General features: G+C 54.0%; 1 protein-coding gene across 6 annotated transcripts in view; it reads right to left on the bottom strand.

Moving 5' to 3' along the window:
- NHEJ1 (non-homologous end joining factor 1) overlaps positions 1-25,497 on the bottom strand; it is a 146,320-nt gene that overhangs the window by 103,671 nt on the left and 17,152 nt on the right. For 4 of the 6 annotated variants that reach the window (XM_045032642.1, XM_045032640.1, XM_045032641.1 and 1 more), the window contains one exon: positions 18,205-18,263. The exons of the other annotated variants lie outside the window; for them this stretch is intronic. In XM_045032642.1, coding sequence (XP_044888577.1) covers positions 18,205-18,263 — 59 coding nt within the window. The remainder of the gene's footprint in view (positions 1-18,204; positions 18,264-25,497) is intronic. 6 annotated transcript variants of the gene reach the window in all.

Raw genomic sequence — 25,497 nt, 5'->3', positions numbered from 1 at the left:
TGAGGCCTCCTGCCAGGATGCAAATGGAGGAGAGCCATACCAGCAAGGAAGGGAGAAGAAGAAAGTAAGGTGGCAAACGCAGAGAAGCAATGGGTAGAAGCAGCAGGCTAGTAACAGAGAATCTATTCCCCCTGGTTTCAGAGTGGTAGCCGTGTTAGTCTGTATCAGCAAAAACAACAAGGAGTCCTTGTGGCACCTTAGATGGCACCTTATCTCTAAGGTGCCACAAGGACTCCTCGTTGTTATTCCCCCTGGAGCAATGCAAAACATGACAATAAAGCACTGAACAAAGAACAGCAATAGCTGAATTAATCGCCCCTTGCCATGGGATTGCACTCCAGTGCCTGAGCAGGCTTGGTTTGTATGGAAAAGGGTGTTTCTAGTTCTCATGCTTGCAAAGATACCTAGGAAATGTGAAGAGAGTCTCCAGCAAGGTCAGACAATGATCTAACAATCTCTTCTGGCCTTACAACCTACGAATCAACACCTACCTAGGTCTGCAGACAGCAAGAACAGGGCCACCCAGAGGGGGGGCAAGTGGGGCAATTTGCCTCAGGCTCCGGGCCCTGCAGGGACCCCACAATCCCTGGCCCAGCAGCAGTCCAGGTCTTTGGCAGCATTTTGGCAGTGGGGGGCCCTTCAGTGGCTTCAGGTCTTCGGCGGTGGGGGGCCCTTCAGTCGCTCTGGGTCTTCGGCGGCGGGGGGCACTTCAGTGCTCCCGAAGCACAGAGCGACTGAAGGGCCCCCCCACCGCCGAAAATGCCATCGAAGTCCCAGACCCCCGCCAGGTGAGTACAAGCTCCACAGCTCCCCCGCTTTGCCCCAGGCCCCCTGAATCCTCTGGGCGGCCCTGAGCAAGAAGCCTTTGCTCCAAAAGGTGCAACCTGCTCCATTCCTCTAAATGGCATGCTAACCCTGAACCCTAACAACAATATAAAGCACAACACTGTTCACTATCCCACTGCTCTTCATGTTAGCGGATAGATTCAGCTGACATGCTGACCCCACAATCCCCAACTGCCTCTCCTCAGGTGCCAAAGCCTCAACTGCCCCCTTCCCAGCTGCCAGCCACCTTGGCTTCAACCTTACCCAAATCCACGACACCATTGTGCATTGCCAACATAAAAATCCATGGTGCTTTGAAACAGAGAAAGGGGATGTCACGGAGTATGGGGAAGCCTCAGGCCCTGCACCCCTCTTCCTGGGACTCACAGTAAAACAGAAGGTTTATTAGACAACAGGAACGCAGTCTACAGCAGAGCTTGTAGGCACAACCAGAACCCCTCAATCGGGTCCTTCTGGGGGTTCAGGGTGCTTGGATCCCAGCTTGGGATTCCCTGAATTCCACCACTCTGCCCAAAACCGAAAGTGACCAAACTCTCTCCAGCAGGCTCTCTTCCTTGTCCAGCTTCCGGGCAAAGGTGTTGACTCCCCCTTCCCCCTGCCTGACTCAGGTTACAGGCTCAGGTCCTATCCATCACCTAAAGTCACCCCCTGCTCTCCCATCCCCCACACAGACAGTTCCTACTGCATCACAGGGGAGACAGTGTAAAATAAAGTGAATGTAATAAATAACCCGGGGAGGAGAGTGGGAGCTGCACTGTTGTTTGTGCTCCTAGTTCGTTCATTAACAAAGCTCATTTTTAGTATAAATGAAGCTGTCCCAACATTTTAGTGAGCAGGCTGGGAAGCCAGGAACCTTGCCACAGAATTTAGGTCCAGCTTCACACAGAGCTCAAGGGGCCTTGGGCCAGATTTGTAAAGGTATTTAGGCACCACTAGGCTCCTAGCTGCATCTTAAGGTGCCTAAATACCTTTGACAGTCTGGGCCCTTTGACTCCAGTGAAGCTGGACAGTGCTGAAAGATGCTCATTATTTACACTTTCCCATCACCACTGGCTTGTTGTGCTGACAAAAGCTGTTGGGTCTGTCTTGGTTTGGGCTCTGCCTTTTTTCCCCTAGTTGCTTACTGTTCTGCCTGCTCCCAGCAGCTGCTCATGAATGAATTCTTGCCAAACACCATGAGAGAAGTTTCCTAAATTTATAAATAAGCCCAGGACTTTGATGGAAAACTCCCCACGATTAGTCAGAACACCCTGGGCAGCTAGTGAGCACATACCCAGTGAGAAGACATATTTCAACAGCGACCATCAAAGCCGGTCTCAGGTGTACCTATCCCTGCTTCACAACCTCCATTCAATTAATGGGATAGGTCTTTCTCTCACTGGGGACTGCCATTCTTCCCAGCAAGGACCCAATCCAGAAAGTACAGCTGAGAGAGCTGGCTTCGCAGTTATAAAGCCATGGCAACCAGTCTTACGAAGCTGTGGGAAGAGAAGTCTCCGATTTCCAGTGATTTCCACTGGGGATGCCAAGTCAACCCTACCCTGCATCACCACAGTCAAGATGATAGCTCCTCTCCAAATGGCAAATATTCATTGTTGTGATTAAACTGATGACAATTTAAAGTTGTGTTTCATGCATTCGCAGAGCTTCAGGCCAAAAGAAACCAACAGATCATCTGCTCTGATCTCCTTATATCACAGGCCCTTGTTTTTCACCCAGTTACTCCTGTATTGAGCCCAATAACTTATGAGTAAAGTATATCTTCCAAAAAGGCATCCAGCCTGGATATGAGGCCATCAAGAGATGGAGAATCCACTACTTCCTTGGGAGTTTGATCCCAACTTTTCCATTAATTTGCCCAGACATGATGTCAGGCTGACTAGCATATAGATACCAGAGTCATCCCACTTGCCCTTTCTGAATACCGGCACAACATTAGCACTCTACTAGTCTTCTGGAAGTTCCCTGATATGCCAAGATTTATTAAAAATTCACATCAGCAGGTGTCACAGAGTATGGGGGAGTCCGGCCTTGCACCCCTCTTCCTGGGACTCACAGTGACTCTCAGCCAGCCAGTAAAACAGAAGGTTTATTGGACAACAGGAATGCAGGCTACAGCAGAGCTTGGAGGCACAACCACGACCCCTCAATCAAGTCCTTCTGGGGGTTCAGGAAGCATAGTTCCCAGTTTGGGATTCCCTGAATTCCAACCACCCAGCCCAAAACCGAAACTGAACTAACCTAACTCCCTCCAGCCGGCCCCTTCCTTTGTCCAGCTTCCCGGGCAAAGGTGCTGACACCCCTCCTCCCTGCCTTGCTCAGGTTACAGGCTGAGCACCTGTCCCTCACCTAAAGTCAAAAACGGTTACTTACCTTTGTAACTGTTGTTCTTTGAGATGTGTTGCTCATATCCATTCCAGTTAGGTGTGCGCGCGCCGCGTGCACGTTCGTCGGAAGATTTTTACCCTAGCAACCCCAGTGGGTCGGCTGAGCACACCCTGGAGTGGCGCCATAACGGCACTGCATATATACCTCAGCCGACCCACCCACTCCTCAGTTCCTTCTTGCCGGCTACTCCGACAGCGGGGAAGGAGGGTGGGTGTGGAATGGATATGAGCAACACATCTCGAAGAACAACAGTTACAAAGGTAAGTAACCGTTTTTTCTTCTTCGAGTGATTGCTCATATCCATTCCAGTTAGGTGATTCCCAAGGCTTACCTAGGCGGTGGGGTCGGAGTGAGACGTGGTGGAATGCAGGACCGCCGAGCCAAAGGCTGCGTCATCTCTCGACTGTTGGACCAGAGCATAGTGAGAGGCGAAAGTATGAATCGACGACCAGGTCGCCGCTCGGCATATTTCTTGGATTGGTACTTGTGCCAGAAAGGCAGCGGAGGACACCTGGGCTCTGGGAGAGTGGGCGGTGAGATGGCCCAAAGGGACATTAGCCAAGTTATAACAGGTGCGTATGCACTCTGTGAGCCATGTGGAGATTCGCTGTGATGAGACAGGAAGACCTCGCATCCGGTCAGCAATTGCCACAAACAGTTGCGGGGATTTGCGGAACGGCCTTGTCCGATCAATATAGAAAGCCAACGCCCTGCGGACGTCAAGGGAATGAAGTAGTTGCTCTCTCGAGGAAGCGTGAGGTTTCGGAAAGAAAACCGGAAGGAAGATGTCCTGGTTATTGTGGAATGCGGACACCACCTTCGGGAGAAATGCCGGATGAGGACGTAGTTGCACCTTGTCCTTATGAAAAACGGTGTATGGTGGGTCTACCATGAGCGCCTTGAGCTCAGAGACCCGTCTGGCTGATGTAATAGCCACTAGAAAAACCATTTTCCATGACAGGTACAGTAAGGAGCAGGTGGCCAGTGGCTCAAAGGGTGGGGACATGAGCCTGTTGAGGACGAGGTTAAGGTCCCAGGTGGGAATCGGGTGGCGCACCTGGGGGAAGAGACGATCAAGGCCCTTCCTGAAACGAGTAGACATTGGGTGAGAGAACAGTGTATACCCGCCCTCACCAGGGTGGAAAGCGGAGATAGCCGCTAAGTGCACTTTTATAGAGGACAGTGCCAGGCCTTGCTGTTTTAGCGACCAGAGGTAGTCAAGGACCATTGGAAGCAGAAGCTCTGACGGAATAGCGTCTCGCGCTTCGGCCCAGCAAGCGAAACGCTTCCACTTGGCCAAGTAGGTAGATCGAGTGGAAGGCTTTCTGCTGATCAATAAAACATGTTGCACGGGAGCAGAACAGCGCACTTCCGACTGGTCTAGCCACTCAGGAGCCACGCCGTGAGGTGGAGGGACATCAGGTCTGGGTGACGGAGAGTGCCGTGATCTTGAGTGATGAGATCCGGGTGAAGTGGCAGAGGAATTGGGCTGGCTACCGACAGACGGAGCAGCGTGGTGAACCAGTGTTGCCTGGGCCACGCTGGCGCAATTAAGATGAGCCGTGCCTTGTCCTGCCGGAGCTTCAGCAGTACTCTGTGTATGAGGGGGAACGGGGGAAAGGCGTAGTACAGATGACACGTCCATGGAAGGAGAAACGCGTCCGACAGAGAGCCCGGTGACAGGCCTTGGAAGGAGCAAAACTCCTGGCATTTGCGGTTCGAGCGGGATGCAAAGAGGTCTACACGGGGAAACCCCCACTGTTGGAAAATGGCATGAGCGATGTCTGCTCTCAGCGACCACTCGTGGCAGAGAAAAGACCTGCTCAGGCGATCCGCGATGGTGTTCTTCACGCCGGGAAGGAACGACGCCACTAGATGTATCGAGTGGGCTATGCAGAATTCCCACAGTAGCATCGCCTCGTGGCAGAGGTGGGGAGAGCGGGTCCCGCCTTGCTTGTTGATATAGTACATGGCCGTTGTGTTGTCCGTTAAGACTGAGACACAACGGCCGCGGAGGCGAGGTTGGAACGTCTGGCATGCCAGGCGGACTGCACGTAGCTCCCTGACGTTTATGTGCATATTCAATTCCTGTACCGACCAAAGGCCTTGAGTACGAAGATCGCCGAGATGGGCTCCCCATCCGAGGGACGAAGCATCCGTCGTCAGGGAAAGGGACAGTTGAGGAACATGGAATGGGACCCCCGCGCATACGTGGGAAGGGGTCAGCCACCAATCCAGGGATTGAAGGACACCCGATGGAATGGTGAGTAGGGTATCCAGAGGGTCCCTGTGCGGACGGTACCTCGAGTGGAGCCACAGCTGGAGTGGGCGGAGGCGGAGCCTGGCGAACGGAGTTACGTGCGTGCAAGCTGCCATGTGACCGAGGAGGCAGAGACAAGCGCGGGCCGAGGCCATACGAGAGGCCTGAAGGGCGCGGACTAGTTGTGTAAGGGCCTGGAACCGTAGCTGAGGAAGGTAGGCTCTGGCTAGAGATGAGTCCAGGGTCGCGCCAATAAAGTCCAACCTCTGAGCTGGTACTAGGGTGGACTTCTCTATGTTGAGAACTAGGCCCAGGCGCGTGAATAAGTCTTTGATTACTGTGACCTGTTGCTGGACTGTGTCCTGCGAGTCCCCTCTGATGAGCCAGTCGTCCAGGTATGGAAAAACGCAGATGCCGCGCCGACGGAGGTGGGCGGCAACAACGGCCATGCACTTCGTGAATACCCTTGGGGCCGTAGAGAGGCCGAAGGGGAGGACCGCAAACTGGAAGTGAAGGTGTGCGATTGTAAATCAGAGGAAGCGTCTGTGCGGTGGAAAGATGGCGATATGAAAATAAGCGTCCTTCATATCGAGGGCGGCATACCAGTCTCCCTGTTCCAGAGTGGGGATAATGGTCCCGAGGGACACCATGCGGAACTTCAACTTCAGCATGTATGAGTTGAGGTCTCGCAGGTCGAGGATGGGACGGAGGCCCCCTTTGGACTTGGGGATCAAAAAATAACGGGAATAAAACCCCTTGCCCCTCTCCCTCTCCGGAACATTCTCGACCGCTCCGATGGCTAGGAGCGAATGCACCTCTTGTAAGAGGAGTTGCTCGTGAGAGGGGTCCCTGAAGAGGGACTGGGAAGGAGGGTGGGAAGGAGGGGGTGAAACGAACTGCAGTTGGTAACCGCGTTCCACGGTGCGTAGGACCCAGGCATCGGTGGTCAGCCGGGCCCACGCCGGGAGGAAATAGGAAAGGCGGTTGGAAAAGGGCAGGGAGGGAGCTGAAGAGAGCTCTGGTATGCCGTCCCCAGGCGCATCTTCAAAAGGATGGCTTAGGCCCTGGCGGTTTAGAGGGGGTTCTGCCCTGGGACGATTGGTTGCCAGGCTGCCGCCTACATCCACCGCGACCTCGTCGCCGACCAGAGTCCTGCCTGTAGCGAGGCATATAGTAGGGCCGGTTAAACTGGGGGCGGAACGGACGCCTCTGGGTAGCAGGGGTATGCATCCCCAGAGTACGGATGATGACCCTGTTGACTTTGAGGTTTTGAAGTCGGGAGTCCGTCTTTTCGGAGAAGAGGGCCTTGGAATCAAAGGGAAGGTCCTGAATGGTGTACTGTACTTCAGGTGGGAGCGTTGAACTCTGCAGCCAAGAGATCCGGCGCATGGTAACACCCGAGGCTATAGTACGCGCCCCCGAGTCAGCTGCGTCCAAGGAGGCTTGCAACAAGGTGCGCGCAACCTTTTTACCTTCCTCTACGAAGGCCGCGAACTCCTGTCGGGAATCTTGAGGTAGGAGCTCTTTGTACTTTTCCACCTCAGCCCAAGTGTCATGTGCGTAGCGGCTTAGCAAGGCCTGTTGGTTAGCCACTCGGATCTGCAGGGCACCGGCGGAGTAGACCTTGCGGCCAAGCAAGTCCATTCGCCTAGCGTCCTTTGATTTAGGAGCGGGGCCTTGCTGGCCGTGACGCTCTTTATCGTTGACCGACTGCACCACCAACGACAATGGGGTCGGGTGTACATACAAATATTCATATCCCTTGGAAGGGACCATGTACTTGCGCTCCACGCCCCTCGCTGTGGGTGCAATAGAGGATGGAGTCTGCCATAGGGTATCCGCAGTGGCTTGGATAGTCTTAATGAAGGGCAAGGCTATGCGGGTAGGGGCGTCCGCTGATAAGATGGTTACTATCGGATCGTCCACTTCCAATACCTCCTCCGCCTGTAGGTCCATTCGCAGAGCTACCCTGCGAAGGAGCTCTTGGTGTGCCCGTAAATCAATAGGTGGGGGACCTGCGGACGACGACCCCGCCACCGCCTCGTCCGGAGAAGAGGAGGAGGAAGAAATCCCAGGCAGGATGGTGTCCCGGTCAGCGTCTGGGGCCTGGGAAGGCTCCTGCTCCAGGGGTTCCTGGGCTGGCTGATTGCCTTCCTCCACACACGATGGCACCTCTGTGTCATCCGGTGGGCGGGTTATTGTAGCCTCCGGGACGCATGCCTCGTTTGGTATGGTGCGCATGGTAGGCAGAGGAGCGCCTTCGGCTTGGTGGTAGGCCCAAGGGGTCCAGTAACCCCAGTGATGAGGGTCCTGGTCCGCTTGATGGGACTGGTGAAAAATTCCCGCAGGGACCTGAGGGTCATACTCGTCGACGTAATAACTGTCGGCGTGTGAAGAGGCCGAGGCGTGTCGGGAGGGCCAGGGTGGAGCGGATAACCCTTGCGCCGAAGTGCCGACGGATCGTAGTTCCCGCCTTTGCGGCGACCGGTGCCATGAAGCATCTCGATAGCGAGAACGGGAGCGAGACCGGGACCTGCGACCAGCCCGGTGCCGGGAGGTCGACCGGGAACTCCATGTTCGGTGCAGGGACCGGCTTCGCGAGTATCGGCGGCCGTATCGGTGCCAAGATGTTGAGCGGTGCCGGGAATGACGAGTCGGAGAGCGGGAGTATGACCGGTGCCGCGAGTCTGACCGGTGCCGCGTAGTGGAGCGGTGCCGGGACTGTGATCGGCGTTGCGATCGGCGCCTAGATGGAGAGCAGCGTCGAGAGCGTGAGCGCTGGTGAGAGCGGGAACGGGATCGGTGCCAGTCAGGCTCGGTGCCGACAGGCGGCTTGAGCATGGATGGCTTGCCCATGGAACGGGGCGACCACACCGGCGGTGCCGGGGGCGGTGGCACAGCCGGGTCTGTGAAAGCAATGAGGTCCCGCACCGCCTTGAAGGTCTCCGGAGTGGACGGCAGTGGCATCTCTACCGCGGCCGGAGCCGGGGAGGCCACAGGTGCCGGGCTCGACGGCCTCTGAGGGGCCGGAGTCGCCGGTGCCGGCAGAAGCATCTGCGGCGGAGGGACCGGTGCCGCAGCAGGTTTCGGTGCCGGGCGGTCCGGGCAGGGCGCGCTCTTTTGCTTCGGTGCAGGCGTCGGTGCCGAAGAAGCAGCGGCCTTCCCTTTCTTCGCCTTCGGCGAGAGAGCGCGTCTCTGGGCGGGTTTCGGTGCCGATGTCACTTTCGGCTGCACGGCCAAGCAGCCCGGCGCCATGGCGGCGCTGCGAGAGTCCAGAGGGACAGCAGGCGGTGCCGCGGCTGGAGGGGTTAAGGCTGCCTCCATGAGGAGTTGTCTTAGCGGAATGTCTCTTTCCCTCTTTGTGCCAGGCTTGAAAGCCTTGCAAATCGAGCACTTAGAAGATAAGTGCCACTCTCCCAGGCACTTTAAGCAGGAGCTATGAGGATCTCCTGTAGGCATAGGCCTGCGGCAGGCCGAACACGGCTTGAAACCCGGGGAGCCGGGCATACGCTCCGGTCCCGGGCGCGGGAGGGGGTTAATCACCGAATCCGCTAACTATCTAACAGTAACTGATTAACTATCAAAACAAGAAAACCTACAACTAAGATAACAACTATATACAATTTTTACAGAAAAACCTATGAGGAAGCTAGGGAAGCGGAGGTCAGACAAGCTGCACTCCACTGTTCCAACGACCGACACGGGTCGGCTGAGGTATATATGCGGTGCCGTTATGGCGCCACTCCAGGGGGCGCTCAGCCGACCCACTGGGGTTGCTAGGGTAAAAATGTTCCGACGAACGTGCACGCGGCGCACGCACACCTAACTGGAATGGATATGAGCAATCACTCGAAGAAGAATCACGGGTTCTTCCATCCCCCACACAGACAGTCCCTACTCCATCACAGCTCTCCCCTTCAAGACTGAACTGAGCGGGGTCACTCTGCCCAGTGACCCGGGGAAGTTTGGGGCCCCCTCTCTGGGACAGCGTGTCCGCTATCAGGTTGGCACTTCCCTTCACGTGGACCACGTCCATGTCATAATCCTGCAGGAGCAGGCTCCACCTCAGGAGCTTGGCATTGGCTCCTTTCATCTGGTGCAGCCAGGTCAGAGGAGAGTGGTCGGTGTACACGGTGAAGTGGCGCCCAAAGAGATAGGGCTCCAGTTTCTTCAGGGCCCACACCATGGCCAGGCATTCCTTCTCGATGGCCGCGTAGTTCTGCTCCCGGGGTAGCAACTTCTTGCTCAGGTACACAATGGGGTGTCTCTCCCCCTTTTCATCCTCCTGCATTAACACCGCCCCCAGTCCCGTGTCTGAGGCGTCGGTGAACACCATAAAGGGCTTGTCAAAATCTGGGTTTGCCAGAACTGGGCCACTAACCAGAGCCTCCTTCAGCACCAGGAGAGCCTGCTGGCACTGCTCGGTCCAGACCACCTTGTCTGGCTTCCCCTTCTTGCACAGCTCAGTGATGGGGGCGGCTATGGCGCTAAAGTGGGGCACGAACCTTCGATAGTACCCCGCCATCCCAATAAAGGCCTGGACCTGCTTTTTGGTCTAGGGAGCGGGCCAGTCTCTGATCACCTCCACCTTGGCTGGTTCCGGCTTTAGGCAGCCGCTCCCCACCCAATGGCCCAGGTAAGATACTTCAGCCATCCCCACCTTGCACTTCTCAGCCTTTACGGTTAACCCAGCCTCCCGGAGTCGGTCCAGCACTTGTTTAACCTGGAACACATGGTCCTCCCAGGTCTGGCTAAAGACGCAGATGTCGTCAATATACGCCACGGCAAAACTCTCCATCCCCCTCAGTAGCTGATCCACCAGGCGCTGGAAGGTGGCCAGCGCTCCCTTGAGGCCGAACGGCAGGGTCAGAAACTCATAGAGCCCCAGAGGGGTGATAAAGGCCGATTTCAGCCTGGCATCTGCGTCCAGCGGCACTTGCCAGTAGCCCTTTGTAAGATCCATGGTGGTGAGGTACCGAGCGCCTCCCAGCTTGTCTAGGAGCTCGTCAGGCCTGGGCATGGGGTAGGCATCAGATACGGTGATGGCATTGAGCTTTCGATAGTCCACACAGAACCGGATCGACCCATCCCTTTTGGGGACCAGCACCACTGGCGAGGCCCAAGGGCTGGAAGACGGCTGGATCACCCCCAAAGCCATCATGTCCCTGACCTCTCTTTCTAGGTCCTGGGCAGGTTTCCCGGTGACCCGAAAAGGGAAGCATCTTATAGGGGGATGTGACCCGGTCTCCACCCGGTGGACAGTCAAATTAGTGCGTCCAGGCTGGCTGGAAAACAGCTGTTGGTACAGTTGCAGCACCCCTCTGATCTCAGCGTGCTGGGCCAGGGTCAGCTGATCAGAGAGGGGAATTGCCTCCAGGGGGGAACCAGCTTTTGTCCCAGGGAATAGATCCACTAAAGGGTCATCTTCCTGCTCCTCCCAATGTCCACACACGGCCAACACCACATTCTCCCTGTCATAGTATGGCTTCATCATATTCACATGGTACACCCGGCCGTGATGTGCCCGGTTCGACAGCTCCACCACATAGTTTACCTCATTTAGTTGCTTGACAACCTTGAAGGGCCCTTCCCAGGCAGCCTGGAGTTTATTTTTCCTCACGGGGATGAGAACCATCACCTGATCCCCAGTGGCGAAGGCGCGGGCCCGCGCTGTGCGGTCGTACCAGACCTTCTGCTTCCTCTGGGCTCGGGCCAGATTCTCCCTGGCCAGGCCCATGAGCTCGGCAAGTCTTTCCCGGAAGGTCAGGACATACTCCACCACTGACTCTCCATCGGGAGCGGCCTTCCCCTCCCATTCGTCTCTCAGCAGGTCTAGGGGCCCCCTTACCCGCCTTCCATACAACAGTTCGAAAGGCGAAAACCCAGTAGATTCCTGCGGTACCTCCCTGTAAGCGAACAGCAGGTGAGGTAAGTACTTGTCCCAGTCCTGCGGGTGCTGGTTCATAAATGTTTTTAGCATTATCTTTAGCGTCCCGTTGAACCTTTCCACCAGCCCGCTGGACTGGGGGTGATACACTGAGGCCCAGTTGTGCCGGACCCCACATTTCTGCCACAAGGACTGGAGCAGGGCTGACATGAAGTTGGACCCCGGTCCGTTAAGACTTCCTTGGGGAACCCCACCCGGCTGAAAATGGTCAGCAGCGCATCTGCCACGGTGTCTGCTTCGATAGAGGACAAGGCCACCGCCTCGGGGTAGCGAGTGGCGAAATCTACCACAACCAGAATGTATTTCTTCCCCGACCGGGTCGTCTTGCTGAGAGGTCCCACTATGTCCATGGCCACCTTCTGGAAAGGTTCTTCTATGATGGGTAAAGGCCTCAAAGCCGCTTTCCCCTTGTCCCGGGCCTTCCTCACCCTCTGGCAGGGGTCACAGGATTGGCAGTACTGTCGGACAGGGTAAAGACCCCAGGCCAGTAAAAGTTCTGTAGTAGCCTCTGCCTGGTGCGCCGGATTCCCTGGTGCCCTGCGAGGGGGATGTCATGGGCCAGGTACAACAGCTTGTGGCGAAACTTCTGGGGAACCACCAGCTGCCTCCTGATCCCCCATGACTCCACTTCCCCTGGGGGAGCCCATTCTCGGTTCAGGAACCCCTTCTCCCACAGGAACCTCTCCTTGCAACCTCTCCTCATGGTCTGTACCGCACTGAGGTCAGCCCGGTCCCTGGGCTTCCGCAAGGAGGGATCTTTCTGCAACTCGGCCTGGAACTCAGCAGCTGGGACAGGGAAGGGGACCTGCTCTCTCTCACTGGTTGGGTCTGAGGCCGCAGCCTCTCTGAGCCGTGTCCCTGGGTGTTCCCTCCCCACCAGGTTAGGGTCCTGCGCCTCGGGCAAAGTACCTTCCCCGTTGTCAGGGCACAGTGCCCCTCGCCGACTCTGACTACGGGTCACGACCAGGGCACACCGGGCGTTACTTGGCCAGTCCCCAAGGTCCCCCCCCATTAACACCTCCGTGGGCAAATGTGGGTGTACCCCCACGTCCTTGGGGCCCTCCTTGGCCCCCCACTTCAAGTGTACCCTCGCCACAGGCACCTTGAATGGGGTCCCGCCCACGCCCATCAGGGTCAGGTAGGTGTCAGGCACCATCCGATCTGAGGCCACCACCTCGGGCTGGGCCAGCGTCACCTCTGTGCCCGTGTCCCAGTACACAGTGACCTTCCTCCCATCTACCTCCAGGGGAACAAGGCACTCTCTCCGGAGGAGTAGCCCCGCGCCCACCCTGTAAACCAAAAACCTGGAGTCTGGAGCATCCAGCCCCCCAGAGGAGCTAACCTGGGGACCTCTTCCCTCCCTCACAGGTGGTACGTGGCCAGCCCCCCTTTCCTGGGAATGTTGCCCCTCATCTGACTGGGTCTTTACCCAGTCAGCCCTCTGCGGGTTGGGTCTGCTCAGTCTGTTCCTGACCTTAGGGCATTGGGCCCGTATGTGGCCTCGTTGGCCACACTGATAGCAGCCCATGTCTCGTGGGTCCCCTCGAGTGGGTCGGATGGACCTGACGCTGGATGTTCCCCTTTGTTGGGGGTTCTCCATAGGCCCCCGCTGGGAGGTCCCATGGTGACTTTCTCTCTGCGTTGAGGCAGGCCTGCTCCTTCGAGACTCCTCCCTGCTATCCCCTGCCCGACTGTCCACAAACTGGTCGGCCAGCTGGCCTGCGCGCTACGGGTTCTCCGGCTTCTGGTCCATCAACCACAGCCTCAGGTCGGGTGGGCACTGCGCATACAGGTGCTCCAGTATGAATAGGTCAAGCAGGTCCTCTTTAGTTTGGGCCCCAGCTGTCCACTTGCAGGCATACCCCTTCACCCGGTTGACCAGTTGTAGGTATGTGACCTCCCGGGTTTTACGCTGAGTCCGGAACCTTTTCTGGTACATCTCAGGAGTCAGCCCAAACTCGCGGAGCAGGGCCTTTTTGAACAGTTCGTAGTCCCCTGCCTCTGCCCCTTTCATTCGGCTGTACACCTCCACGGCAGTGGAGTCCAGTAAGGGGGTGAGAAACAGGATCCTGTCTGCAGGGTCAACCCTGTGCAGCTCGCAGGCATTCTCAAAGGCCATCAGGAAGGTGTCTATGTCCTCCCCCTCCTTACGCCAGGCCAGGAAGTACTTATCAAAGCTCTTTGTAGGCTTGGGTCCCCCCTCACTCACCGCAGCCAGGGCCCCACTGCTTCTCAGCCGGGCCAGTTCCAGTCATGCTTACGCTGGTTCTCCTCCTCCTCCAGCTCATGCTGGCGCTGGTTCTCCTCATGTTTACGCTGGTTCTCCCGCTCCTTCAGTTCTTGCCTCCTTAACTCGAGCTCTTCCCGTCTCAGCTCCCTGTCATGTTCCATCCGCATCCATTCCAGGGACGGGGAGCTCCGCTGGGACGATCCCCTGCTGGCCGCCGGGGTCAGGGTGCCCTCGGTATTCACTGGGCTTCCCCCAACCCCTCCCCTAGGTATAGGTGGGCAGGGTCTCAGGGTGTCCTTGGCAGCACTCTGGCCCCTCCCAGCCATGTCAGGCGCCGGGGCCCACGCTGCATCCGCTGGGCGGCTTCCCTCAGGGACCGAGCTCGGTTCACCCAAGCGATCCTTCTTCTCCAGCTGGGCAATTAGCTGTTCTTTGCTGGACCTCCCAATGCGCAGCCTCCTCTGCTTGCACAGCTCCAGCAGGTCTTTCTTAAGGCGCTTAGCATACATCTTCCTGCTGGCCACTCGCCGGCCTGTGCTCTCAGCTTCCCACCGGTTCCAGGGAGACCCCTCGTGCACCAGCCCTTTTTCAGGTCACCCCCTCTCTGCCAGGGTCGAGCTGCAGACTCCTCCGCCCCTGGGACTGCTCCTGCAATCCCCCCGGGGGACCCTGTTACTGCAAAGTCCTTTGCTCTGGTCACACACTCCCAGGGGTTAATCGCCTCCTGAAACCGTCGCTCTCTGTCTCTTCAGCCCACCTGGTCCCGTCAATCCCCCTTCGTTTTGCTGCTCCCCTCATTTACTGCAGGAAGCGCTGTCCACGGGGTGCAGGCGATCCCGCTGCTGCCACCAGTTGTCACGGAGTATGGGGGAGTCCGGCCTTGCACCCCTCTTCCTGGGACTCACAGTGACTCTCAGCCAGCCAGTAAAACAGAAGGTTTATTGGACAACAGGAATGCAGGTTACAGCAGAGCTTGGAGGCACAACCACGACCCCTCAATCAAGTCCTTCTGGGGGTTCAGGAAGCGTAGTTCCCAGTTTGGGATTCCCTGAATTCCAACCACCCAGCCCAAAACCGAAACTGAACTAACCTAACTCCCTCCAGCCGGCCCCTTCCTTTGTCCAGCTTCCCGGGCAAAGGTGCTGACACCCCTCCCCCCTGCCTAGCTCAGGTTACAGGCTGAGCACTTGTCCCTCACCTAAAGTCATCGTGGGTTCTTCCATCCCCCACACAGACAGTCCCTACTCCATCACAGCAGGCCAGAGATATCCTCAGCCAGTTCTTTTATGACTCTTGGATACAAGTTATCTGGGCCTGCTGATTTTAAAATGTTTACCCCAGTAGATATTTAACAAATATCAGAGGGGTAGCCGTGTTAGTCTGGATCTGTAAAAGCAGCAAAGAGTCCTGTGGCACCTTATAGACTAAATATGTATGTTAGTCTATAAGGTGCCACAGGACTCTTTGCTCTTTAACATCCTCCTCACTTACGAATGAACTGAAAAGTATTTTATCATCCTCAGCTAATCACCTCATGTGATATGAGCACATCACCCTGCTTCTTTCCAAATAAAGAACAGAAATATTTACAGATCACTTTTGCTTTCGCTGCATCATTAACAATTTTACCATCTCCACCTAGCAATAGGCCTATACCAGTGGTCCCTGCCATGGCGCCCACCGGGGCATTTATGTGTGCCCGCCTAGTGCCCAGCAGAGGAGAGAACCCACGGCCCCACACCTGCTGGGGACAGAGAACTCCGGGGCTGCAGGCTTCATTCTATGTTAAAGTAAGAATAATAAATATATTTGGACCAGCAGTTCAACAATGTTTTACTTTTTTAAAATAAATAAGATGAAAACTTTTTATTATATTTATTTTGTAAAATACCCTTAATTTTTCTTACAGGTAGATAAAAAGAGCAAATTCACATGGTAAGGTGAAAGAGTAATTGCCGAATTATTTAATTAATACCTTTTACATGTAAAATTACCCTTTTTATCTTATGGATTCATATATTATGTAATATATTAAATATGATGTTTTTCATATTATTTAATGTACAAACACAAAATAAGCTTTGAAAAATTGTTGGCGCCTGCCACACTTTTCTGAAAACATGAATGTGCTACTGGCCACAAAAAGGTTGAGGACCACTGGCCTATACCATTGCTGAGATTTCTTTTGTTTCTAATATACTTAAACTCTTTCTTATTGTCCTTAGCCCTGCCAGCCAGGGATTCTTCCCTGATGTCTTTAGCTTACCTTATCAATTTTCTACACTTCATAACTTCCAATGTATATTGATTGACAGCTACTTCCTTTTTTTTTTCTCCCCCATTTGTTATATATTGCTTTTTATTTTGAATTGCTGCCTTCTCTTCACTGCTGAGCCAAAGTTGTCCTCTTTCTTGATTGTTCAATCATGGCTTTTTGACCAGCTAATAAATACTTTTTAAAGAACACCCAATTTTCATTCCCATTCTTCTGTCTAAATTTTTCCTCTCAGTCAATTTTTCTCAGCCTTAGGAATTAGCTCTTTTTAAGCAGCAAGAATATATATTTTTGGTTGGTACTGTCCTTTGTTTGCCCACATTGAATGTAAACAGATCATGATCACTGGTCCCTAGGCAATCACCAACTTCCAGTCCAGTAATTAATTCATCTTTATCTGTTATAATGAGATCCAATATAGAGTTTCCCCATACTAGATACAACTCCTTTTATGTTAGGAAATTATCACCTATATTTTTTTAGAAACTCCAGTGACGTTTTCTATTGGCTACATGAGACTTCCAGCAGATGTCTCCCAGATTGAAGATCCCCATGATAACATAATTGTCCACACACACACATTACAGACAGGTGCTTAAGTAGTAACTCATCCTGTTCTCTGATTTGATTTGGTGGTACGTAACAGACCCCCCCACTGGTACCCACTCCTGGACTCTGCTAGTTAGCACAAAAAGACTGGAATGTATTTCATCATCCTTATATGACATGAGTCCATCATCCTGCTTCTTTCCAAATACAGAATAGAAACATTTATTGAGAACTTCTGCCTTCTCTGGATCATTATTAACATAGGAACATAGGACACAGGATTGGAAGGAACCTCCTGGGTCAACAAGTCCAGTCTGCTGCTATCACAGAACAACCCCATCATATCATCTCATTCATAAATGTATGAAGGTCCATTTTAAAACCAGAAAGGTGTCTTGCCCACACTCCTCCTACTGGGGGGTCAGAAACTGTCTTCTAATCCCCAGCCTACATTCATGCCTGCCCAGTTTATCCCCATTTGTTCTTGAAGAATTAACAATTTTAGTGTTCTAGTGATTGCTCTGGTTCATAAGTCAGTGCAATGAGCAGAATCTCTGGCGCTTTCCTTTAAAATCCCAAATTCTTCACAGTGTGTGTGTTGGATTTTGGAGCAGATGGGAGGGGGGGAGGCACATGTGCTAAACCAAGTGTCAGGCTGTAATGAATATGGGACTATGTAAGGTCTATGTATTTTAGCACTCTTCCCATTTCCCTTCTCCCTCTCCAGCCGGAAGCCTCAGCAGCCACTTGCCCAAACAACTAGCCAGTAAAAAACTTTTGAGAAAAAGCCAAACAACTGCAGTGATGCCAGACAGAGCATGCGTCACCTAGCTGTCAGCAGCAAACGAAGCTGGACTTTGGACGGCAGCTTCCTTGCCCCTTGCTCTACATCTCACCTCAGGAAGCAGCTGGTTTAACTAGACGAGGAGTAAAGGCAGTTTTGACTGGGGGCTGCTGGCAGGTGGGAGGCGCTGGGCGCTGGGGAGCTGATGCCAGGGGGAGGGGAGGGGGGCGCGGCTGACATATTACTGTGGCTCTTTGGCAATGTACACTGGTAAATTCTGACTCCTTCTCGGGCTCAGGTTGGCCGCCCCTGCTCCGGGCTAACAGCACACGCAGGGAGCACAGGCAGCGTGACGGAGGAACAGGACTGACAGCACACACACACCCAGCTGTGCCTCTGACTCGTGTGCTGGCTTCTCAGATCTCTCTGCCAATGAAACAGAGACCAAGTCCAAGGACCCAGAGCTGGATCCCAGCGGCAATACAGAGAGAGGGATGCACTGTCCCAGCCAGTGGCATTGAGCAATCACTCCACTTCCCTGTATGTGTCACTCCTCAGAATACAGGCAACAGGAGCACTTAACAAGTATTAACCTTCAGCAGGGAGAGAGCTGCTCCCCAACCTGCTCCTTCTAGAGAGCCCCACAGACCCAGGCAGCCACCATCCATTCCTGCTCTGCCTCTGCCACAGCCCGGGGAATGATCACGTCCCTGGATCTGCTGGTAATGTCCCTACTTATACAGCCCACAATGCCATTAGCCTTCTTGGCAACAAGAGGGCGACAGCCCAGGGCACTGGGCCACGCTAAGCCAAGCGGGCGATGGCCCGGGGCGCTGGGCCACGCTAAGATGAGCAGGCCAAGGTGTGTTGACATAAACACACCCAGGTCCTCTTTGCACTAACACACAGCAGCATCTTTCCCTACCTCATCCACAAACTTCTGCAGAAATGACTTCTCCTGGAAGGGCTCGGTCCTCAGGCGTCCTGCAAGAGAGATGGGAGTGTGAGCAGGGCAGGCAGCACCAGCCTGGCCAAACCCCCCGGCTCGCTACCCGCACTCTCTGTGACAGGGAGATGAAAGGAGAGGGTGCCTGGGTTTTTATTGTTTATTGAATTACCTGGGGGAGCTACTAGGCCATGTAACACCTACACAGGACACTGGCAGCGCCCGTCAGGAGAGAGGGAACCCCAGTACCCATCAGCCCTGGCACCAGGGCCCAATAGGAAAGCATTACAGCCAAGGAGAGCTTGGCGGCTGACAAGCATTGCCCAGACATTTCTCCAGGCCTGTGACATTGACATGAACTGTGACCATATAGATCATTGTTGCAACCACTGTTATATATTTGCAGCAAACATTGTACAAAGGTTGTCAAGTGAGGCGTCTATGACAAGGTTATGATTTGCTGGTTATGATTATGCTCTCTGGGTGCATGTATCATTTTTGTATTTAAAGTTATAACAATTGGCTGTAGACTGTCTATTTCAAACTTGTGCTGTGCTTCTGGGTGACACCCCAGACAATTTGGCTCAGCACTGCCTGGGCTGCTTGATGGCCCATTAAGGACCATCAGCAACAACTGACCCACTGAGAGAAGCAGATACACCTTGTGACTCAGCAAGGCAGGGACAGGCCTATGGCCAGGACTGTAAGGGGGTTTTCATGCCATGTGCTGGGCAGCTTGTGTTTGGAACAAAGGAAGCACAGGCTGCATGGCAAGAGACTATAAAAGGAAGCTGCATCGCCTCCATTTTGTCTTCAATCCTGCTTCTTGCCTCTGGAGGGACTTTGCTACAAACTGAAGCTCTGAACAAAGGACTGAATGACCCATCCAAGCTCTGGATGTTCTCCAGAGACTTGATTTGAACCTGCAGTTTATTCCATCACAGCTACAAGCCTGAACCAAGAACTTTGCCATTACTGTATGTAATTGATTCCATTTAACCAATTCTAGCTCTCATCTATATTTCTTTTTATGAATAAACCTTTAGATTTTAGATTCTAAAGAATTGGCAACAGCGTGATTTGTGGGTAAGATCTGACTTGCATATTGGTCTGGGGCTTGGTCCTTTGGGATCAAGAGAACCATTTTTCTTTTACTGGGGTGTTGGTTTTCATAACCATTCATCCCCACAAGGAGTGGTGCTGGTGGTGATACTGGGTAACTGGAGTGTCTAAGGGAACTGCTTGTATGACTTATGGTTAGCCAGTGGGGTGAGACCGAAGTTCTCTCTGTTTGGCTGGTTTGGTGCCTCAGTAGTGAAGGACCCCCAGCCTTGGGCTGTGACTGCCCTGCTCTAAGCAATTTGTCCTGAACTGATACTCTCAGTTGTGTCCCGCCAAAGGCAGCATCGTTACAGGGCCAAGCCATGACGGCACAGCAGGAGCCCCTCCAGGTCACTCAGGGTGGTGGGGAAACCCACTAGTAACCATGACAACATGAAGAAGACAGTCCCTGAGGCCTGAATGAGGGCAGATTTGCACCTCAGCAGCAGTCAGCTGGGAACAGCACAAGAAAGCCCCTGCCTAATGACAGTCGCCATTTCAGCGAAGCAGCCCCAGCCTCGCTGGGGCTACAGCTGTCTGCCCTGAGACAGCACGGGGTTTCAAAGGCCCCTTGGGCAAACTCAGCTTCGGCACTGTCTGCAAGTTTGGAAACATGCTCCAGCCTTTAGGGTTTCCTGCAGTTCAGTAAACACGGCTCCCAGCCCAGGGCAGACGGGTCCAAGGACCTACGGCCAGCTCCCCAGGATGGCTGGGTGAGGAATACCCTGCAGTGTGAAGCTCCTTGTTCCCAGTGACTCTGTGTTGCAGCAAGGGGGCTCGGGAATGACTGTTGCCATTACATTCCTGGGGAGAGGCACCCCCATCCCCCACACAATTGTCCCCAAATGGAGGGGAGATGTTCTGGCTGCCTAGAGCAGCACTTCCACAGTGGGCCCCATCTCAGCACACGAGCCAAGGAGTGAGGCCTCAGCACCTCACAGAAATGCTGAAGGCTTTGGCTAGCACTGACCATGAGGGTGAGGCTACCTGCACCTGGAACCCCCAGCAGCCTGTAGGCAGCATTCTCCCCAAATCCCCATCATTGCCTGCACCTCAGGCTAAGCTTGTTGCTCCCCAGCCCACTGGAAGCCGTTGTGCTGCCCTAGAACCACCACCACCAGCAGCAGCAACACATACATTTTGGTGTGTCCCAGAAAAATGGAGACTGCCATTCCAAGCTTCCTCTGCAGCCCAGCTGAGGGTGGGGGAGGGTCTCCTTCTGCTCCGACTCCTTCACACACAGAACTCACCCAGAGACTACTGCCTCAGAGCGAGGCCCACTATCTTCCCCAGCACCTTGCAGTGGCATCCCACCATGCAGCTCTGAAGCCAGAAGTCAGAGGTAAAACGGTTACTTACCTTTCTGTAACTGTTGTTCTTCAAGATGTGTTGCTCATATCGATTCCAGTTAGGTGTGTGCGCACGCCACATGTCAGAAACTTTTCCCCTAGCAGCTACCCGTCGGGCCGGCTTTGGAGCCCCCTGGAGTGGTGCCAAAATGGCAATCTATACAAGACCCTGCCGGCCCGACCCCCTTTCAGTTCCTTCTTGCCGGCTACTCTGACAGAGGAGGGGGAATGGAATCGATATGAGCTACACATCTCGAAGAACAACAGTTACAGAAAGGTGAGTGACCGTTTTTTCTCCTTCGAGTGATTGCTCATATCCACTCCAGTTAGGTGACTCCCAAGCCTTGCCTCGGAGGTGGGGTCGGAGTCAAGGAACCGCAGACTGAAGGATCGCTCTGCCAAAGGCTGCATCATCCCAAGAGTGCTGGATGATGGCATAGTGGGACGTGAAGGTATGAACCGAAGCCCACGTGGCAGCCCAGGAGATCTCCTGGAGAGGAATGTGTGCCAGGAAGGCAGCTGATGACGCCTGAGCTCCCATGGAGTGAGCCGTAACAGCAGGCGGAGGGACGTTTGCCAGATTATAGCAAGCACGAATAGCACCGGTAATCCACGAAGATATTCACTGAGAGGAGACCGGGGTGCCTTTCATCTGAGTTGTTTTACGAAAGGACTTTGTCTGGTCTATATAGAAGGCAAGTGCCCCTCTAACGTTGAGAGCATGGAGGCGTGGTTCACGTAGGTCAGCATGCGGTTTTGGGTAGAAAACCAGTAGGAAGCGGCACTCTGGCTCACATGGAAGCGGGACACCACTTTTGGTAGGAAGGCTGGATGAGGTCTTAGTTGGACTTTATCTTTATGGAAGATGGTATAGGGTGGCTCACACATGAGAGCCCATAGTTTGGACACTCAACGTGCGGAAGTGATGGCCATGAGGAAGGCAACCTTCCAGGAGAGATAGAGAAGAGAGCAGGTGGCCAGTGGCTCGAAAGGAGGGCCCATAAGGCAGGAGAGGACCAAGTTAACGTCCCATGCAGGCATGGGTGGCATCGTTGGAGGGTGGATTTTCTCCAAGCCTTTAAGGAAATGCCCCACGACCAGGTGTGCAAACAACCAAGCGTCCCGCCGTACCTGGGTGAAATGCAGAAATGGCCACTAGGTGGACCTTAAGGGATCCAAAGGCTATTTGCTGGCCCTTTAAGGACATCAGGTAGTCAAAGATGCACGGAATGGAAGCCTGGAGTGGGAGCACCTGCCGCTAAGCGCACCAGCTGGAAAACCTCTTCCACTTAGCCTCGTAGGTAATCCTAGTTGACGGCTTGCGACTTTCCAGAAGCACCTGCCTTATCGAATCCGAACAGGCGCGTTCAGACTGGTTCAGTCACGGATCCTCCAGGCTGTGAGGTGGAGCGACTGAAGGTCCGGGTGTGGGAGACGACCGTGGTTCTGAGAAATGAGGTCGGCGCTGTGAGGGAGACGCAGGGGAGCCTGAATTGACAGGTCCAGCAGGGTACCAACACTGACGCGGTCAGGCAGGGGCTACCAGTATAATATCTGCCTTGTCCCGGCGGACCTTGAGGAGCACCTTGTGAACCAGCGGGAATGGTGGAAAGGCATAAAGCAACTGGCCAGACCACTTGATCTGGAAAGCGTCTGCTATGGAGCCCGGGCTGTGACCCCGGAAGGAACAAAAAGCTGGGCACTTTCTGTTGGTCCGCGAAGTGAACAAGTCAACTCGGGGAGACCCTCAGGTGTGGAAAATGGAATGTATGATATCTGGGCGTATCGACCATTCGTGAGTAAGAAAACACCTGCTCAAGCTGTCCACCAGAATGTTCTGGACACTCGGCAGGTACGAAGCTTGAAGGTTGATGGAGTGGGCTAAGCGGAAGTGTCACAGAAGGAGGGTTTCTTGGCAAAGCGGCAATGACCTGGCTTCCCCTTGCTTGTTCAGGTAGAACATGGCCATGGTGTTGTCCATTAGGACTGCTACACAGTGGCCCCGCAAGTGAGGGAGAAAGGCTTGACACGCAAGGCATATCGCCCTGAGCTCTTTGATGCTGATGTGCAGCGACAGCTCGCTTTCATGCCATAAGCCCTGCGTTGTGAGGCTCCCAAGGTGGGCTCCCCATCCCAGGACAGATGCGTCTGTGCCCAGGGTTAGGGTGGGTTGGGGGGGATGGAACGGGACCCTGGCACCTACGATCTGGGGGTCCAGCCACCACTGCAAGGAGTTGAGTGTGCACTTTGGGACCATGAGGATCATTTCTAGGCTATTGTGTCCTGGTCAATAGGCAGACGCTAACCACGTCTGAAGCGGCCTGAGTCTTAGCCTGGTGTGTTGCACCACATATGTACAGGACGCCATGTGACCCCAGCAGTCTGAGGCACTGCCTTGCTGTGGTGGTGGGAAACTTGCTGTGACGTTATTGATATGAACTGGGACCATATAGAACATGGTTTGCAACCAAGGTCCTGTAGTGGCACCAAATCTTATGTAAAGGGGGTCATATAAGGTGTCTAAGACCAGGTTATGGGTTGCTGGTTATGATTATGCTGTCTGTATGTCTGTATCATTTTGTAGTTGAAGTTATAAGTATTGGCTCTATACTGTCTGTATTTTGTATTTGTGCTCTGCTTCTGGGTGACACCGCACTCAAGTTGGTGTTAGCTCTGCCTAGCCTGCTTGATGGCCCATTAAGGACCATCAGCTACACAATTGACCCATGGAGAGAAGGCAGATACGCCTTGTGACTCAGCAAAGTATGCAGGGACTTGCCCATGTGACAGCAGACTCCATTTTGCTGTAATTTTCCACAGTAAGGACAAAGAGGTTCTTACACCTGGAAAAGCCTATATAAGGCTGAAGCCTCATCTCCATCTTGTCTTCAATCCTGCTTCTTACCTCTGGAGGGACTTTGCTACAAGCAGAAGCTCTACACAAGGGACTGATGACCCATCCCAGCGGGGGAGGTACTCCAGAGACTTGATTTGAACCTGCAGTTTATTCCATCACTGCTACAAGCCTGAACTAAGAACTTTGCCATTACTGTATGCAATTGATTCCATCTAACCAATTCTAGCTCTCATCTCTACCTTTTTCCCTTTATGAATAAACCTTTAGATTTTAGATTCTAAAGGATTGGCAACAGCGTGATTTGTGGGTAAGATCTAATGTGTATATTGACCTGGGTCTGGGGCTTGATTCTTTGGGATCGAGAGAACCTTTTTCTTTTATTGGGGTGTTGGTTTTCATAACCATTCATCCCCAGGACGAGTGGCACTGGTGGTGATACTGGGAGACTGGAGTGTCTAAGGAAATTGCTCGTGTGACTTGTGGTTAGCCAATGGGGTGAAACCGAAGTCACTTTTGTCTGGCTGGTTTGGTTTGCCTTAGAGGTGGAAAAACCCCAGCCTTGGGCTGTGACTGCCCTGTTTGAGCAATTGGTCCTGAATTGGCACTCTCAGTTGGGTCCCGCCAGAACCGACTCGTCACACTTGCACAGGCTAGTAATTAAGCCTGCTATAGCCAGGCACCGTGCTTCCAGAAGGAAAGCCCTTGCTTGATTTGCGTCCAGGACTGCACCTATAAACTCTATTGTTTGAATAGGGGCAAGGACGGACTTGGTGAGGTTTACCATGATACCTAAGCAAGTGAATGTGTCCATGAGCAGGTGTACCTGAGACTGGACGTGATGGTGAGACCGGCCCCGTATAAGCCAGTGGTCTAGGTACATGAAGACGTGTACGTGGTGTCAGCGAAGAAAAGCAGCCACGACCGCCATGCACTTGGTAAAGACGCGAGGGGCTGTGCACCCGCCACGAAGCAGAGGAAACGTCTGTGAGGCAGAGTAATCAAAAAGTGAAAGTACACATCTTTCATATCGAAAGTGGCATACCAGTCTCCCGGATCCAGTGAAGGGATGATAGTGGCTAAGGCAGTGGTCCCCAACCTTTTCGTCTGGCAGGCACCAGACAAAGGACCGTGGCGGCGGTCGAGCATCTGCCAAAATGCCGCTGAATTTCTGCGGCATTTCGGCGGCAGCGCCTCTCAATGACGTCGCTTGTCGGCGGCAAGCGGCGTCATCGAGAGGCATCGCCGCCGAAATGCCACCGAAATTTGGCAGTGATGCCTCTCGATGACGCGGTTGTCAGCAGCAAGCGGCATCATAGAGAGGCATCGCCACTGAAATGCCGCAGAAATTCGGCAGCATTTCGGCGGATGCTTGACCGCCAGCCAGGATGCGGGCGCATTTAGATGCCCCTGCGGGCACCATGGCGCCCGCGGGCACCGCGTTGGGGACCTCTGAGCTAAGGAGACCATACAGAACTTCAGGTTAACAAGTACTTGTTGAGCTCCCTGAGGTCCAGAATAGGTCTTAGGCCTCCCTTTGCCTTGGGGACAAGGAAGTGGCGGGAGTAGAAACCCTTGCCCCGAGCTCCTGAGGAACTTCCTCCACTGCCCCTAGGGCAAGGAGGGCTTGAACCTCCTGGATGAGGAGTTGCTCGTGAGAAGGGACCCTGAAGAGGGACAGGGAAGGAGGGTGGGAGGGCAGGATGGAGTGGAAGTGGATAGAATATCCCGTCTGCACCATGCGGAGGACCCAACGGTCTGAGGTAATAAGTGACCAGGCATGGTAGAAATGGGATAGATGATTTAGAAAGGGATAACTGTCCGGGGTAAGCGCACCTTCAAAATGGGCACTTAGGGCCCAGGGGTGACTTAGACTGCCCTTGACCTTGCCCGGGGGCGGGGGAGGGGTGCGCAAGACGGTCTACGTTGAGAGTATCGACCTCTGCAATGAGAAGAGTCCTGCCTCGC

This window comes from Mauremys mutica, chromosome 10 (genome assembly GCF_020497125.1).
Source record: "Mauremys mutica isolate MM-2020 ecotype Southern chromosome 10, ASM2049712v1, whole genome shotgun sequence".
Taxonomy (NCBI): domain Eukaryota; kingdom Metazoa; phylum Chordata; order Testudines; family Geoemydidae; genus Mauremys; species Mauremys mutica.
Note: the sequence above shows the minus strand (reverse complement) of the source record. Positions and strands in the feature narration are given on the sequence as shown.